Raw genomic sequence first — 18972 nt, forward strand, 5'->3', positions numbered from 1 at the left:
AAATCTGATGCTCAGCCTCCTACAACAGTTTTCCAGACATGCTCAATTGCTCACTTCTCCAATTTCTAGAATCATGAACACTTCTGACTGGGAGTAATCCTAAAACCTTTACTTTCGATATCTGGCTTTCTCTGTTTCCTTGCTCTGTGAAATTTCCTTTCAGGGTTTCATCCATATTCCCAACTAAATTATTTGTCCCAACTTGTGCCACAACCTTCAGTTTTGGACTCCCGTACCCTGAGGAATTTGTTTTGTGATTTCAAGAGGTATTACTGAGGCATTTAAGTATAGATGTTGGGATTATTGTAATCCAGGCAAGGTGATTTATAGATAAATGTAGTAAATTGTCTCAAACATATGCAACAATATTAAGTGCAAATTGAAAGATGCTGAGAAAAGTTTGCAAAGATGCACTTAATGTTGTGGTTAATATTATCATATTTTGATAAGAATTTTAAAAATAGTCTGTGATCATGGTAGTTTAACTAATGTACTTAATCTAAAATAATTGCAAAATGCTATAGATGCTGGAAATCTGAAATGAAGATAGGAAATGCTAGATTATTTCAGAAGATCTGGCAAAATTTGAGGAATTTGATGAAAACTATATGATTTCTTCAGAACTGAAAAGGAGGACGAATTTAATCTATTAAATTGATGATGTAGCAGAAAATGAAGAAGTTTATCTAAGATTACAAAGAAATCTTGATCAGTTGGGTCAATGGGCTAAGGAGCAGCAGACAGACCGTAATTTGTCTAAAGGCTAGACCTTGCATTTTGGTAAAATAAACAAAGGCAGGATTAATACAATAATGGTCAGGCCCTGGGTAGTGTTGTAGAACAGGAAGACCTATGGATTCAGGGATATAAGTCTTTGAAATTTGAATCACAGGTAGACAGGGTGATTAAGAAGGCATTTAGCCTGTTTGCCTTTATTGCTCAGAACTCAGAGTTTAGGAGTTGGACATCAATCAGAAGGTTGTACAGGACATTGGAGGGGGCTCTTCTGGAGTACTGTGTGCAGCTCTGATCACCCTATCATAGGAAGGATATTATTAAATTGGACAGGGTTCAGAAAACTTTTACCAGGATGTTGCCATGATTGGAGCATTTGAGTTATAAAGATAAGCTGGAAAGGCTGGGATTTTTTTCACTGGAGTGTAGGAAGTTGAGGGCTGACTTTACAGAAGTTTATAAAATAATGAGGGGCATAGATAAGGTGAATAGCAAGAGTCTTTTTCTTCGGGTGGGGGAGTTCAAAACTAGGCAGCATATTTTTATGATGAGAGGAGAAAGTTTTTAAAAGGACATGAGGGGCAACATTTTTGCACAGAGAGTGCTTCATGTGCGGAATGAACTGCCAGAGAAAGTGGAAGATGCAGGAATAGTTACAACATAAAAAACATTTGGATAAGTACACGAATAGGAAAGGTTTGGAGGGAGATGAGCCAAACACAGACAGGTGGAACTAGTTATGTTTGGGAACAATGTAAGCGTGGACTAGTGGGACTGAAGGATCTATTTTCCGTGCTCTATGACTCTGTAAACTTGAATTAATGCAAATTGCATTAAGGAACTGTGCAAACTAATTTAAACGTACTACAATGTTTTGGAAACAAAGAGGCAAGTACAGGTAAAAAGCATAGTTAAGAATTTGCAACATAATGTTACATATTTCATTCGATGCATACTGCAAAATAATAAATGTGGAAAGAGGATATCAAGGAGGTAGAGGTGACAATATATCTGAGCTCAGAATATTAACTCTAAGGAAACATACACAACATAAGCGACAGGAGAATCCTCAAAATAACCATTAGTAGTTAAAAATACTGAGCTTGCAAAAATTGCCTTAATATTAAAAGCAATTAGGTTTCAGATGTATTAACTTCAGGTTAAAATGTCAAACATAAATTTAGATCAACTGTAAAGTATAATTAAAGAAGAGGGGTAAAGTATGGGAGGATGCATATATGGAATAATGGACCCCAAATAAGAGAAACTGTGGGGCCTATGATTTCTCTTACTGAACCTGATTCCATGGCCTGGACACAGAAATCTGCGTTCAAAAGAGAAGAAATGAACAGTTAAGATTCATGTTAGAATATTAAAGTTCACCCTAAAAGGGATAAATTACTTTTTTTAAAACAAATGCTTTCACAGGCATATTACAATCCCTGTACAGACCAATGACTTAAAAAGAACTTTGAATTCCCAGTAGTCAACTTGAAAAATTGTGTAACAAAATTTGAGGTTTTAAGATTTATGAATGCCCTTTGAAACTTGCACATTTGTTAATCGCTAAATTATTTTTTGTTTCATTTTTGCAAATTCATTTTTAGCAATTCAAAAAGATGCCAGTTTCGGAAGATATTTAGTATTCAGAAAAATTAAACTTCTCTATTTCAGTTCAGTAACGTGCTTTTTAATTCATTCAGGGAATGTCGGGTGAGCCAACACTCATTGTCCATTCCTAATTTTCCTTGAGAAGGTGGTGATGTGGAACTGTCAAACTGAATACACATTGACTAAGCATTAAATTAATAGGCAATTAATGCATTACAGATAAGATATTGCGTATTAGTTTTCTAACACATGTGATAACACCACTCTGCATTCATGGATTTCAGTTTTTCTCTGGAGAATTACAATGTTTACATGACCTAGAACAGTTATACCCAGCTTCCAGTGGGCTACATTTCTGGCATTTCTCTGAGTCATGTTGCCCAAAGACTGTCAAATGCCCTTCTGCCAGCCTTCTGAGAAATTCTGAACCAAGCCCCAACAGAATGGCTTCACTGTGATGTTTCCTTCTGCTGGCTACACCAGATGAATCTTCCATAGATCTTAAATTTCCATGGCTTTCATTTCTTTGACCAGAGAACACCTTTGCACTTACATCATGTCTGGCAGCTAGCAACAAAAACTGACTTTTGTTTCTTCTGCTGACTGCAGCAGTTGCTGCGTCTCTCTCTCCAGCTCATGGATTTCACTATCACTTGATCTGGGACTGCAGTGCCAGTGGTGAAGAGGCTCACAGTATTGACGTTAGGCCAGACTAGTGGCAGTTTACATGCCTTTCTTCATTGATCCATATTACCTTAAATGGAAAAAAAATAGTTTAAAACATACCTGTCTGATAAAGTGTCACATTCATGACAATAATTTGAAAATAATTGGTATATAACTGAAACACTGGCACTAAATGTTTCCAGTTTGACTTGATTATTTTGACTTGAAGTTCTTAAGTAACCTTAGTGTGCAGTAACATAAAAAGTATGAACACTAACATGAAAGGAGTTGCAAAGTACACAGCTTTCACTCAATGCGAACAAAGGGACATGAGCTTTGCTCCTTTCTTGACTTTAACTTTCATGTTGCATTCAGGTAAAGAGACAAGCTATGGTATTATTGGGTTGGAGAAGCACCAATCAAGTTTTTATTTAATATGTATTCATAAGATGTAGGCATCCTGTTATTTACTGTTCATCTTTAATGGCCTTTGAGGAGATCCAGGTCAGCCACCTTCTTAAACCACTGTGATTCTTTAAATATAATGGAATAAATAAAAGGCAGTTAAAAGTGTTATGATCATAATGAAAATGAAAGATCAATATTCAACTTTCAATATTTGCCTTTAATACCTGAGACTTTCGTGGACGTAAAATTACTTTACAAAGGACACTACTGACCTAAAATGGGTGCTGTAATTGCCTGAAAAGCCCAGGAAAGCCACATGGAATACATGAAATTGGCTGCATTAGAATTATCATTTTAACCAATAGACACTGAAACTCAACAAGGCATTAAGAAATTTGCATCTCTTGATTTACTTACACTTGCATGATGAACTCACAGAATGAGAGATGAAAGGTTGCCTACAGCAATTTATCTTGGAATGAAACAGAGACGCAAAGATAAGAATCCATTAAACAACTGTACATCAACTGCAGCTTTTGAGCAACAAAGCAGAGAGAAAGCAACACGGACTGGTAACAACAAGGATACTGAAACCTCCTCTTTCCATCACTCTCTCAATCTCAGAAACTAGCATTGGTGAAAAAGTAGCTTGGGGAAAGAAAGCTTCATTCACTGAGAAATCAAGGTTATTTGAAAGCTTTGCCAATCTTGAGAAAGGAGGGCAATAGTTAAATAATTGTGACTCCTGTTTCATTTGTGTTACACAAGAACCCTATAAATGTTGAATTATAATTAACATTGCCTTCCTGTTGAGATGGGTACTCTCCCCTTTTCTAAACTTATTGTCTATGCCTGTGTGTGTTTGATGTCATATTTTTTATTATTTTTTTGGGAGGCTGTAGGTTATAAAATCTCTCTTCCCTTCACTCAAGTAAACCTTGGAATTAGCTCTTTCATTAGGCTCTTGTTAACTAATTTTTAATTGAAATATTACAGCTGCATGCTAAAAAAAAATTGCTGCCACCAACCAAGAGGGACTTAAAAAGAGGGGAGCCAGTAACTTATCCTCACACAGTCATAACAAGAGTAATCACCTTGTTGTTGGTCTGAAATCATATTTAAGACACATTTCTTTTCTTAAATTATTTTTTATTTTAAAATAATCCAGCAATTTCATTGTCACCATTAATAATCAATACCTTTTGTAAACACATTGTTTAATTAATTGAAGATATTTTAAGGCATATCTCTGGATCTGTCGTCTGGATTATTGTCCAGAAACATAACAAACCTGGACAGCAGGAAGCCTCACTGCCTGCATTTTTCTTCACATGCCATCACAATTTTTGATGAAATTGTGGAACCAAATCTCAACCTTCATATGATAAATGGATTTTCATAATGTAAAGAAGGAAATAATTAATTCTGCTCAGAAAAACAGAAATTGCTGGAAATCTCAGCAAGTTGGGCAGCATCTGTGGAGAGGAATTAGGGAGACTTTATTGTTCACCATCCCACGTATTTATTGATTAATTTCCCCCCTTCCCCACACTCAATCTTCTGCATAAATACCAACCTTTTCCTAGCTACCTCCAATTCTGAAGAAGGGTCACTAGACCTGAAACATTAACTCTGATTTCCCTCCACAGGTGCTGCCAGATCTGCTGAGAATTCCAGCAGTTTTTGTTTCTGATTTCCAGTATCTGTCATTCTTTTAGGTGTAAATTAATTCTGCTGGTTGATGAATTGGTGACGAGCGGGCAGCAATTTTAGATTGACCCATCAGCATCTTTGGTGTAAACATATTTCAAAATGACTTATGAAAAAAAGTGGATAAGTAGTTGAAAAAAGGGACAATCTTTTTTTAAAAAAATGTGGGAAATGAGCAATAATTGGAACTGATCAACAGTAGCTTCAGAGGTTCAGTGATGTTATTTCTGAAGAAGGGTCAAGGCCCAAAACATTAGCTTTCCTTCTTCTCCGATGCTGCTTGGCCTGCTGTGTTCATCCACCTCTACACCTTGTTATCTCAGATGTTCAGTGCCGTTTGATAGAAAGGATTTCACTCTTTATCTGGTCAATTTTCTATCCAGTCCATGGATGTGTAATGATAACTCTGGCTGCCCAAAATGAAACATATTACAAGATATTACAGTCCCCAGCATGGAAGTGGAAAACTATTGTATTCCTTCATTTTAAATTAAAAACTTAAATTAAATTTTAAAAATTGGAAGAAATACAAAAAGAGGCTAAAACAGTAACCATACTGAAAACCTAAAAGGGATTTGGTATTGGAAATCCCTTTAAGTCTTCCAGCTGACTGATAAACCATCATTTAATATCTGAGGAAATCATCTGCAGTGTGAGAACCTCTGTCCTAAAAACTTGGATAATTGAAGCCTGGTTATTGATTTGCTAGACACACTGATAAAAATTGTGCAGAGTAGAACTGGAGTCTGTCCCAAGATGTAGAAGTTCTTGACTTCATGCTGGGCAACTTGCCACACTGAAATCTATGCCTTCTGAAACATCTTTGGAAAAGGTCTGCAACTTTTCAGTTACAGATCAATGTTCAGTTGAGATTACAGTCCAATAAAGCATGTTTTTGAGAGATGAATATTTGATTCTGCCACAGCCATCTAACAGGCATTTCCTCAGTCTGGTCCGTGAGCTAAGAACTTGCTTATGATTATGTGTAAGCACCCTTTTTAATTTGAATGGTTCAAGGTAATATACAGCAGGTATTAATAAAGTTTTAGTTTAAATATGTTAACAGTTAGCTTATTGCAAGGTAATACAAGATTTCTCAAGAATAAACAGATAAAATTATTAACTAAAACATTATAGATAACCAGATTAAAACAAATACAGACAAGAGAAGAGAATGTTTGCAAGGAGAAAATTTCAATAAGTATCTATGATGTCCCATTGAGGCTTATTGTTTGAGTTCCTTCTTGATGAAACAAAAACATAAAATAGGAGCAGGAGTAGACCATTCAGCCCCTTGAGCCTGCTTCACCATTCATTGGCATCATGGTTGATCATGAAACCGAATAGCCTGTTCCAGTTTTTCCCCATATCATTTAATCTCTTTTGCTCCAAATGCCAAAACCAACCCATCTTACAATCATACAATGTTTTAGTTCAACTGCTTTCAGCGATTAAAAAATTCCAAAGACTCACTATTGTCTGGGTGAAGGAATTTTTCCTCATTTTAGTCCTAAATGGTTCCCATGTCCTTAAAGTGTAGCCCCTGGTTCTAGACTCCTCCACCAGTGTGAACATTTTTCCTGCATCTTATCCTGAAGTGGTTAATCATTGAAGTTAAACCCAGCAGCTGCAAAGCCTTCAGTAGTTGAATAGTTAATAATTTCTTGTGCAGATAGACTCATCAGCACAGCAGATTTTAGGGAGTGAAAGAGATTCCTAGCTTCTGGTACTGCAAATGAAATCGGAAAAATGCTAAGGTTGCACCACTGTTTGAACAAGGAGGAGGGCATAGATCGAGTAATTACAGGTCGGGATCAGAGATAATACTAAAATAACTGTGATAGGTGGCTCATTAGAAAGCTGTAGACCATGGAAAGATATCAATTAATAGGAAATGTAAGCAAATGGAAACTAATCCAGAAAAGTGTGCGACAACAATTTTGGGAAAGGAAATACAGCCAGGGAAAAGTCAACAAGTACATAGGTATTAAGAAAATGTAGTTGAACAAAAAGGACCTGAGGGTGTAAATTCCTAATTGTTGCAGGACAGGTAAATAAAGTGATTAAGAATGCATATGCAATTCTTCCTTCATTAAGTGAAACATCTTATAACAACAGAGGTTGTGCTGGAAATGTTTGAAACTCCAGTTAGACTGTAGAGAACACGGTGTGAAGCTGGATGAACAGAGTGGGCCAAGCAGCATCAGAGGAGCAGGAAAGCTTGACATTTTGGGTCAGGACCTTAGACCATATCCACATACTGTATTTGGTATAATGAAATTCATGTAAATGAGGAATATGCAATTGATGAGTTGGCTCTGAAATCAGTAACAGAGAAGACATTAGTCTAGAATGAGCTGCAACTCCTCACATACTGAAACAGATCATGCCCATTTGTGACAAGACCTGGAAAACATCTAAATGACAAAGAAACATAGTAAATAGGAACGAGAAAAGTCCATTGGTCCTTTGATCATGACTAATCATCCAACCCAGTCCCACTTTTTCTCCATATCCTTTAACCCCTTTAGCTCTAAAAACTTTACCTGAAGCTGGAAAGGAGGATGAGCTGTGAGGAGGATGTAGAGATGCTTCAGTGTAATTTGGACAGTTTGAATGAGTATGCAAGTGCATGACGGATGAAGTATAATGTGGTTGAATGTGAAATTAGCAAAAACAGGAAGGCAGATTATTATCTGAACTGTCATAGATTGGAAAAGGGGGGAGGTACAAGGAGACCTGGCTGTTCTCGTACACCAGTCACTGAAAGTAAGCATGTAGGTGCAGCAAGCAATGAAGAAGGCAAATGGCATGCGGGCCTTCACAGCAAGATGGTTCAAGTACAACAGCAGGTCTATATATGAGTGCCAGTCACGAGCCAGGCAATGGCTGTCTCCAACAAGAGAGAATCTTACCATTACCACTTGACATACAATGGCATTATCATTGCTAAATCCCTTACATCAACATCCTGGGGTGAAACATTTACCAGAAACTGACCTGGGCCAGCTATTTAAATACAGTGAATAACAAGATCAGATCAGGGACTCAAAATTCTGTGGCAAATAACTCACCTCCTGTCTCCCTTATGCCTGTTCACCATTTACAAAGCACAATTCAAGAATGTGATGGAGAACTCCCACCTAGATGGGCAAGGATAGTAGTCCATTTAAACACCGTTATTTGCAGATTTCACTTCAAGACACACCATCCTGATTTGGAACTACATTATCCTTCATTGTTTCTGAGTCAAAATCCTAAAACTCCTGTTCTAACAACACTGTACGTGTCCTGAATATTCCAAGGACTGCAGTGGTTCAAGAAGTCTGTTCACTGCTGCCCTCTTCAGACTAATTAGTGATGAGTGATAAATGTTGGACCATCCAGGGAAACACACATCCCAGGAATAAATAAGTGAAATTCCTGAGATGTACATTGGCTTAAAGCACAGGATAAATCATTGCAAACAGTTACAGTCACGGCATCAGATGAAAGATATGATGAAGAGTTTCTAGACTTGAAATGTTAGCTCTGCTTTCTCCCCACAGATTCTACCAAACCTGCTGAGTTTCTGCACAATGTCAGATTTTGTTTTGGATCTCCAGCATCCACAGTTCTTTATTATATACGAAAAATCTAAAAATGATTTAGAAATAGTGCATGGAAGCTTTTGGAAAATGTTATCTGATCTGAAGAGTTTTAGTTATGAGAGATTGAATAGACTGGGGATGTTTTTATTGGAACAGAGCTAACTGAGCGGTCAATAATAAATGGAACAGATTTCTTCAAATAATTGGCACAAGGATAAAAAGGAAGTGAAAAATTTTTCATATAAATAATGTTAGACATACAGAAATCACAGGTGGAAAGAGTAAAGAAATGAAGAAACACCAACAAAATTCAGGAAGTATTTATTTTAAATGTCAAAGCCAATTGGTTTACAGATTACGAGTTGGAAAACAAAATTAGAATTCAGCGCTCCTCTTTGGCTGGCATGGATAAAATGGGACAAATGGCCAAGTCCAGTACAATAAATTTCTGTAAATATATGATCACTGGATGGCTTCATATTTAATAAGTAGAAATCATTCTTGATAACGTAGGCAATTAGTTGACGGTAAGAGAATGAAATAGCCACATGTCTTTGGTCACCTCCATTAATTAAGAAAAGCAAGGATATTGTAGAATTGAGCAGGCTTGTCATTCTGCAGTTGCTGATCAGTAGAAAATATGAGAGGGTGTTAGATTTTCCTTGTAAAGTGTAAGCTCCATGTTAGGTTTATCCACAGACAGCAATTTGGCTGAAACTGCAGATGTTCTCTGCACTATACAGGGACACGGCTGTAGTAACTTTCATGCTCACTAACAATACTGACACTGTGCCTGAGAATTCAAGATTTCTTGAAATAATTAGCACAGCTCCGTAACTGCAAAAGGTTCATTCTCACTGTTCAGTAGTTGTGATATAACTGTGTCCTTGATATTAAGGGCTAATAGTGGTTAAATGGACAGTAAAGGAGGAGTACATGGGCTTGAGAGTGCCCAAAGGGTCATTCCAGGGAAGATGGCAAAGTGTCAGAAAGTCACCTTTACTTTTCGAACTTCTGCATTTACCCAAGAGGGAGATGGGTGTCAATCGCACAATTACACTAATGTTTCAAAACATTTTAACTTTAACATTGAGTCCAAGGGTTTCCAAGACTTCCTAACTTGCCAGTGAAAGCAGGACAAGAACACAGCAGCAATTGAGGAGGCTGAATCAATTGCACGTAAACATTACAATAATTACTCAGTACTCACAGCTGTTTTCTTATCTGCATGTGGGAAAGTGCTGTAGGGAGTTCACTTTCCACACTTCGGAGACTTTCTGACTCACAGCAAGGATAGGTCGTCCTTTGGCTGACTAAGCTTGAACCTTGGACAAAGACCAAGATACAGTGCCAACTCCAGCAGTAGCCTGCTTTGAGATACCTGTGGCTAAGCAGCAAATAGGGGAGCAGCAGAGAGAAGAGTGGCACAGGTTCGTAGCTCGTAGGAGGCAGTACATGCAAAATAGGGAATTTATCATGGGGCTAGGCTTTTTTCCAAGACTGAGCAGCTGCACTCAAACAGGCTCAGTTGTAACATCAAGTGTGTGGCAAACAGCCGAAGACTATTAGAAGATTACCTGCTGTGGCCTGGACCTGAGGATCACATTTTTTCTGTGGCTATCAATGTCAGTATCACCTTCAAACTGTTGGCTACATGATCAATCAGAACACTGCTGGAGACATATATAGGATCAAATAATGGGTGGCATCAAAATGCATAGGATATGTGACCAATTGCTTCTTTGTCAGGATTAATAATTATGTCAACTTCATCTGAGTTTATGCCATTCAAAATGTGGGGGACTCAGGATTTAACCTCAGGCAGCTTCCCAAAAGGTCTAGACTGTTATTGACTGCACTTACTTGACAATCAGAGAACTCCCATGAAAAACTATGAGATTTTCTGAACCGAAAGGACTTTCACTCCATCAATGTGCAGCTGCTGTGTAGCCACAGTAAAATATTTCTCCAGGTATGCATAAGGTTTCCAGGGATCTCTGTCAGGATGTTTCTGTCCTGCAGCAATCTCCAGACCCGCTGATATCCTTAAGGAGTGCCTACTAGGTATTCTCTTTTCAGACTTTGGCTCAGTTTCATTTTTTTTGTTAAAGCGTGATGGTGTGCATGTTAGGTGGCAGGCAACTAATGTGCCATCCTTACCACTGAGAAAACTCAATCTGTTTCATACCATCGAGAGCACAGTTAGCATGGATGGGTTTCTTGGCCTATAGCAGGCCTCAACATGGCATCCTAAGTCACCAAAGGCTGGTGGATATTCAAAGGCTGGTAGCTCTGGAACTAAAAACTGCCAGTTGGTAGCCTACTCCTCTGGAAGATCAAGTTTATTCATGTTCATTTAAGGAGCATGGACTTTGCTTCCTGAGTCAATATTTATTGCTCATCCCGAGTTGCCCTTGAGAAGGCGGTGGTAGCAATTCCTGAACTGCTGCAGGCTTTTTGGTGTATGTACACCCCCACTGCTGTTAGGGACAGAATTCACCCTGTGATAGTGACAGAACAGCAATATGCTTTCAATTCTGGATGGTAAGTGGCTTGATGGGGAAAGTACAGATAACAGAGGGAGTGAACGTTTGTGGATATGGAGCTTTGTCCTCTATGGTGTCAAGACTTTTTTTTTATCTTCTTGTAATGGGATAGATTTGTTAGCACAGGAGAGTCAATTGGGTCAAAGCAAAGGATGGTGGGATGGCTTTTAGAGGCTATCCCGTTGTTCCTGACCTAGACGTCCAATTGTCCCCAGTTTAGGGCAGTAGAGGAACCTCTACAAGCCAGCAATCTAGCACTGCTTTCCCAGTCAGGAGTCAAGACATGTGAAACAAGCACCTATAGCCATCAGAGTCCTTCTTTTAATATTCAGGTTGGATCCTGATTATCTCGCCAGGGGTCCACTGCCATTTAGTTATTGACACGAATGGACAAGTGGAGCTGTCTTTTCGCTCCACACTGAAGAGGACCATGGATCAATGTCTGCGCAAATAGTGGCAAGAACAAATCGGCTTTACAGGCAGGGGAATATCAATCCCAATATTTCTGAGTAAAAGGCAAAATGTATTTAATAATTCAAAGTTATGAGGTTTTTTAACTATTTATGTGTATGTAAGAATACAAACTTCCTTGATGGTGAGGTTTTAGGATCTATTTTGTTAGTATATGTTTTCTTTGTGACTTAAAAAATACTAGTTCTTGGTTTGGGTATCACTGACAAAGGTAGCATTTATTTCCCATCCCTAAGTACCTTTGAGCAGGCAGTGGTGAGCTATCTTCTTGAAGATCCCCTTTATTTTTTTCTCTGGAGCAGCCCCACTTCAGAGGACAGTCAAGGCATAGACACGTTGTTGTGCATTTTGAATCAAATGCCACCTAGACTGGGTAAGAATGACAGATTTCTTTGTCTGATGGGCATTTTGTGAAAGAGATGCTATTATTATTGACAGTTCAGGAGGTTAATGATCATTAGCAATGGAGTTAACATTTCATTCCAGATTTATTAATCCATTAATATTTCTAAATATTAAATAGTCCCACTGCATTGTAACATTAGAAGACATGAGCTGAATTTTACCAAAAATTGACCAAGTGTCAATTTCAGGAATTCTCACAAAAGGTTTCATTCTGTGTGCTCAAGCAAATTCGCTCACACAATTCTCCATCTCTCACCTTATTATGTATGCATCACATCTGTATTGCAACACTCTTGTGCTGACTTAAGCTTGACAGCGTTGGAAGCACTCAACACTGCTGGGAATTTCTGGGATTCCTGGCGCTAGTGCCATATTTAAACACCAGCTGTGTCGCAGGCCAATTGCTGTAAGCCAGGAACTCCCTTTCGGAATAAAAAGCAAAAAAACTGCGGATGCTGTAAATCAGAAACGGAAACAGAAATTGCTGGAAAAATTCAGCAGATCTGGCTGCATCTGGGAGAGAAATCAGAGTTAATGTTTTGGGTCAGGTGACCCTTCTTTAGAACTGATGGTGACTAGGAAAATGTTGGTTTCTATGCAGAGATAGGGTAAAGGGAGGGGTAAGGAGTAAATGATAGGTGTGAATAGAGCCCAAAGAGAGCGAAGAACAGTTAGACAGACAAAGGAGGGATAACAGTCTGGCTGAGAGTGTGAATAGCTGTTAATGGGGATGCTCATTCAGAGTTGTAGCATAAGAAGAACTATCCTGGAGATGGCAGACAGAGGCAACTTGACTCCCCAATTTGCTGACAAGGAAACTGGATGTCCTGGTGGTTAGGGCAGTGGAGTGGAGAGCCTTCCTCTTTTCTTGAGACCAAAGTGAGACCCACCCCAAACGCAGTAACCTTGCATGTCCTCTGTGCTTCTCGCTCACTCATCAGAGATATCTCACCATTTTACCACACATGCAGCAGCAATAACAGCTGTGCTACCCGCTATAATCTCACTCAACCCCTCCCTTTGTCTTATTTCAGGGAAACAGCCCACAATAGAGCGGGTGGTGATGTGCCCAATATTTATCTCCTTACCACCCACGACAAGAGAGTCCTTGCCTTAGTAGGAGAGGACCACCGTCACTGATCTGGTAATGCTGAGACCGCCATTCGCAGCAACTAAGTAAAATTATTGTCAAGGGCTCCCCTCCCATTACCAACACGATGAATGTCTTAGGGATGGGCTATAAATGTTGACCTGGCCAATGATACCTTCAGCCCATGAACAAATTTTTAAAAAAATCTACACCCCATCATTCCAGCCATTGGTGTTTAACATGCACAGCCAAGCTTGTTAATTCATTGGAAGCAGTTCAGAAAAGATTCATTGAACTAATACCTGGAATGAGTGATTACCTTATAATGATACTGGATATCGCTGCAGGATTTCCTGAGGGTAATATCCTTGGCTCAAACATCTTCAGCTGCTTTATCAATGACCTTCTGTCTGTAATAAAGTCAGAAGTGTGGACATTTGCACTATTCACGACTCTTCAGATACTGAAGCAGTCCATGCCCAAATGCAACAAGATCTGGACAATATCCAGGCTTGGGCTGACAATTGGCAAGTAATATTTATGTCACATAGATGCCAAGCAATGACCATTTCCAATGACAGACAAGACAATCTAACCGTCATTGGACATTCAATAGTATCACAATTACTGAATGCCCCACTATCAATATCCTGGTGTAACCACTGAGCAAAAACTCAACATGAGTAGCCATACAAACACAATGGCTACTAGAGCAGAACACAGGCTAGGAATCTTGCAGTGAGTAATTCACTTTATGATTTCCCAAAGCCTGTCCACCATCTGCAAGGCACAAGTCAGGAGTGTGTTAGAATACTCCTCACTTGGCTGGACAAGTGAAGCTCCAACAACACTCAAAAAGCTTGACACCAATCAACCTAATCGATTGGCACCAAATCCACATCCACTCCCTCCACCACTGACAATCAGTCACAACAGTATCTACAAGATGCACTGTAGGAATTCACCAACAGAACCTTCCAAATACATGAACATACTGTCTAGAAGGACAAGGACAGCACATACATGAGAGCACCTGCAAATTTCCCTCAAAGCCACTCACCACCATGACTTTCAAATTAATTGTTATTCCTTCAATGTCACTGGATCAAAGTTCTGGGGTTCCTTCCGTAATGGCTACTGGTGTTTTCCTACACCAAACTTACTGCAGCAATTTACTTGGGTAGCTACCTGTCACATTATCGGGGCAGCTAGAGTTGCCCATAAATGCTGGCCTATCCAGCAACACCCAAATCCCATTAGTGAATAAATTTAAAAAAGAGTTATCACTTCACAAAGCAAGTTTCAGGATCAGCCTTGCAATCGTAGTGAGCTTCTCACCTTGCCTTCATGACCCTTCTGCCTTGCACACCATGTCAACCCCATCAGTTTAGATCTGCCTCCAATCCCCTTAACTGACTTCTAAGCACCCCTTCACAGCACTGGCTCCCAATAAAGTTCTTGACCCCCTTGCATTTCAGTGAACAGAACCCTGGTCTAACTGTTTACATCCCGCTGACAGACTTAGAGAAAATAACCCTAACCGCTGAGTGACCAGACCCCAACTGCTCTCTGTGCAGTCCCCTTCTTAATACTTGGACTGATTGCACTGGACCTACAGGACTAATTATGGGCCCCCCCACCCCCCAACTATAGAAATTTGGACTATGTAAGTCTGAGAGCCCAAATCCTGAAGGACCGTGTCCAAGCCCCTGGAGTGATATTGTACAAAACCCTTGACTTACTAAGCTGTTACCTATTGACAGAAGACAGTGTTCCTTGATTTGACTAACGATTACACCCATTAGACTTTCAGACATGGCCATTTTGTTGAAGCACATACAGTGTGTTTTCTGGCACATACTGCGTTGTCCTAGCACCATATCCTACCATAACATGTTCACCCCTTTGACTGATCACAGCTGTCAGCCATGACAAGTTGCCTAGCTTTGTGCTGGCACCAAACAGCAAAGCAAGAGAGAAATATTCTGAGTCTACAAGTACTGAATGAGGTGGAAATAGACAAAATGCAAAACAGAGCTGCTGTGAACATGCATGTCGGTGTAAATGAGTTACATCCTGAGAATAAGTAGGGAGGCTTGAGCTGCATCCTGCTCCAAAGCATGAGATGGATGCTTGGTATGCAATATTGAAGTGAAGAACTGTAGTCTAAATGATTTGAAGATATACCTTGATGATTGATGAGGCTGGTGCTTGTTTGATGCCAACTTCCATGTATGAAGAATGAGGACAGTCACTGCCCATGGACTGTGCCCAGAAATGTTGGGATAACAAAGTGCTAAGATGCTGCTTGGCCTGCTGCGTTCATCCAGCTCCACACTTTGTTATCTAGGATTCTCCAGCATCTGCAGTTCCAATTACCCCTGAAATGTTGGGGACTGCTTGACAAGTTGGATGTCTGGAAGAGCAAGCAGCAAACTGGAGCTGTCAAGTACCAGCTCTGACTTTATTGTCAGGAATTGTCATTGTCTAGTTTCTCTCCATTACATAAGATAATAGCTGACTGCATATAAATACTATGATAATAGGTAATAATAAGGTGTAAATGCTTATATCTTATATCGCCATTCAAGCGATGGGTGGAAAATCAGATGCCATGTAAAGAATCTCATTTTATCAATCTTGCAATATTTTCCAATTGAGTCATCATTGACTACATCATTCAGGGGCTGTGAAAATTTAGCCCCACGCCTCTGAAGTATTTACCCAGATATCTGGATTACTAGTCCAGTAACATTTCTTCAAGCTACAATACATGAAGATGGAAATAATGCATTTAATATGGCATTTCAGTCCTGATGTGGACTGCAGTGCATGCTAGGATGTTTCCAAGTTATTTCACATCATTACGTGGTGCAAAATAACAGTGACAAGAAAATTACTTATCCCTGATATTTAAGGTATAGGTATAAATATGTTACTAATATAAAATTTGTGATGCTGTATCCAGTCCAATTAGTTGCAATGCAGCATCGAGAATTTTTTTTTGTGTCATTATCTATTCGCGATGACAGCTAGCTCAACTCTTGCGACCGTTCTCAGCCTGGTTGTACCATTCTGCTGCATGCAGCTTTGCTGACTGCAGACACACTACCTAGCACACTGAGTTTGTGCGTCAGCATTCTATGTTAGAAATGAATGAAAAATCAATCTGTGTGCCTGCAGTGCTACCACTGTCCACTCTAACCCAGTTTCTACATTGTCTTCTATATTGCTTCTTCAAGTGATGCTTTTATTTGAAATGGTGAGTTGATTTGCGTCTTATTTTCATGCTTCTGTTCTATTTGAAAGATAAAAGTATAATTCTGCAAAGGGATTTCTGCAGTTCTGAGCACAATCCTGATTGCAGTGCTGAATTGGTTTCTGATACTTTCAAAATGTGGCCATTTTCCTAATTCTAGTTTTTTTATAGCAAAATTAAACAAAAGCACAAATGGAATTTCAAATATTATAAGACTATCCCAATGCTCGAAACAGGAAAGCATTTTACTTCACTCTACAGCCTGAATGGCTTTCTTAGATCTAGTACAAATTGTATTTAAGGCTGTACTTGATATTTTTTGTGGTCCCTGTAATAACTGGGTCAGTGTTGCAAGAAAATGCTCATGTTACCAGAACTGGATTTTAATGCAATAAGAGTTCACATTCCAGTCTTAATATCTGTATCTATCCATTTAAATTCCACTGTGGATTAACGTAATTATAACTGTGTATTTGACTGCAGTGTACTGAAGACAATTTGCAGCTGCTGAAATCTCTGTTCATTTATTCATTTACCCAAATTCCTTTAGTTTCTCCCACAGTGAAGTGAATTTCTGCAGCCACAATGATGACTTCTTTGCTGTTATTTGCTCTGCTATCTGTCTGCTGGGCTGATTCTCAATTTAACCTGAACTCCACAGAGTCAAAATACTTCAGGACAGTCTACATAGCAGGTAAGATACAGAGCCGGGAAAAGCTAAGGAATGTATTTCTTGCTTTGTTAGGTAGTCTGTATGAGTTGTTACTTTATGGTAGCCCATTAATCTAGTATTAATGGATTCATATATAATTCTATATGCATTAACACATACTGCTTAAAAGGTTAAAAGGAAAAGGCATAAGTTTAATTTATTATGCAAATGTTTAAACAGTATTTTTATGTTCATTTGTCTTTCTATAGCTTCAGGACTATGGATCAAGTACTAGAAAATGGGGTTAGAGTCATCAGATCTTTGAGTGAGCTCAATGGCTGAATGGTCTCCTTCTGTGCCAAAAAAATTTATGATTCTATGTTGACGATTAATGAATTCTAAAGTGTGTATTAAGTACAATTTCATTAGGTTATTGAAACAGTTGATCATTACTCTTTTCATATTTTTACTCTAATTATTCTGACTCATGCCTGATAATTATTCTACTCATATAACAAACAGCAGGTACCAAACAGAGCTCTCCAATCCTATTTTTCACTGACATATTCCCTGGGAAATCAAAATAGCACTTCCCTTCTCCACAGCAGTTTCTGGTAGTTGCTTATTCTCTTACCAGCTGTTGTTTGTTTGCCTGCTGTGAGAGTCTCCTGAATAATGGAATCCGCGGCCTTGAAATTGCACACCTCTTAGAGTCAAAGAATGTACAGGGTTTTCAGTAGAAGGTTACACCAAATCAGCCTGTGTATACCACTGCAACACATCTCTCAGAAGCATCTGACAGTGTTTCATATTGAAAATGACTTGCTCTGAAATTCAGTAACTGTTGTCTATTAGGCAAAAGGTAACTCATTTACACAAATCCTTTCATGCAAAATAAGATGATGATCAAGTTGCATATGGTATTGGTTGAAAGATTAATCATGGCATATATTATGAGAATCACTTGTTTCACTTTGAATGGTGTTCTCCAATCGTTGAAATTTATGGAATAGATAAGCAGAAGCATGGCTGCACAAAGGATGGTGCCTCAGGTACAAAACACTAGCTTAAATTCACCTTTTGTGTATTCACGATTTGTCTGCAAGTTTTGAAATCTCACCTGGAGTTTAATTATGAAACCAAATACTAAGATACATCATCTTTGCAAAATGAAGTCAAAGCTGACAATCAATTTTTTGTTCATAAGAAACTGCAAACATTGCATTGAATCCCATAGATAAACAAACACAGCATCCTTGTAAGAAATGTTTTTAATGAATCTAAGAAAAGTGGTCTTCAGAATCAAATGACAGGCTTGAGAAAACATTAATAGCTACTGTACAATAAATAGCAAGCACTGTTTTTCTCTTGCTTTTTTGCTCTCGTTTTATTTAATTTCACAAGTTTGGTCATTTCACCAGTAGAAATTCCCTTTTCTATCACGGCTATTGAATTAAATTTTCTTTCCTTGTACCACATACAGTTCTCCGGCAGAAAGGTCAGGAGGCCTAGGTCCAGCATTTATAGGGAGCCAAGAAAAGAGAGGTGCAATTAACTGCAGATTAATAAAATCAGAAATTAAAACAGAACATGCTGAAGTTAGTCACCAGATCAGGCATCATCCGTAGGGACTAAAACAGGGTGAACGTATTAGATCCAATATAGGTGATGAGAATCTCTCTTGCTGGATGAAGATCTGGTGGCACATTCATCTTGTTTCATTTTGGAGAAGCTCACTATGTATAATGCCACTCAGGCATGTCACTGGGCAGCAGCAATCTTTCTCTGGGATAAAAGACCCTGGGCAGGAATCCTGCATGATGAGAAAC

General features: G+C 38.8%; 1 protein-coding gene across 4 annotated transcripts in view; it reads left to right on the forward strand.

Moving 5' to 3' along the window:
- The window catches only part of LOC125451099 (hyaluronan and proteoglycan link protein 1-like), a 98714-nt gene that overhangs the window by 26276 nt on the left and 53466 nt on the right, over positions 1 to 18972 (forward strand). For 3 of the 4 annotated variants that reach the window (XM_059644766.1, XM_048527812.2, XM_048527813.2), the window contains exon 2: positions 17042 to 17185. In XM_059644766.1, coding sequence (XP_059500749.1) covers positions 17077 to 17185 — 109 coding nt within the window. In that variant the 5' untranslated portion in view covers positions 17042 to 17076. Of the gene's footprint in view, positions 1 to 16308; positions 16495 to 17041; positions 17186 to 18972 lie in introns of those variants that run through there. The other variant, XM_048527811.2, reaches the window with a different exon arrangement.

This window comes from Stegostoma tigrinum, chromosome 3 (genome assembly GCF_030684315.1).
Source record: "Stegostoma tigrinum isolate sSteTig4 chromosome 3, sSteTig4.hap1, whole genome shotgun sequence".
Lineage (NCBI taxonomy): Eukaryota > Metazoa > Chordata > Chondrichthyes > Orectolobiformes > Stegostomatidae > Stegostoma > Stegostoma tigrinum.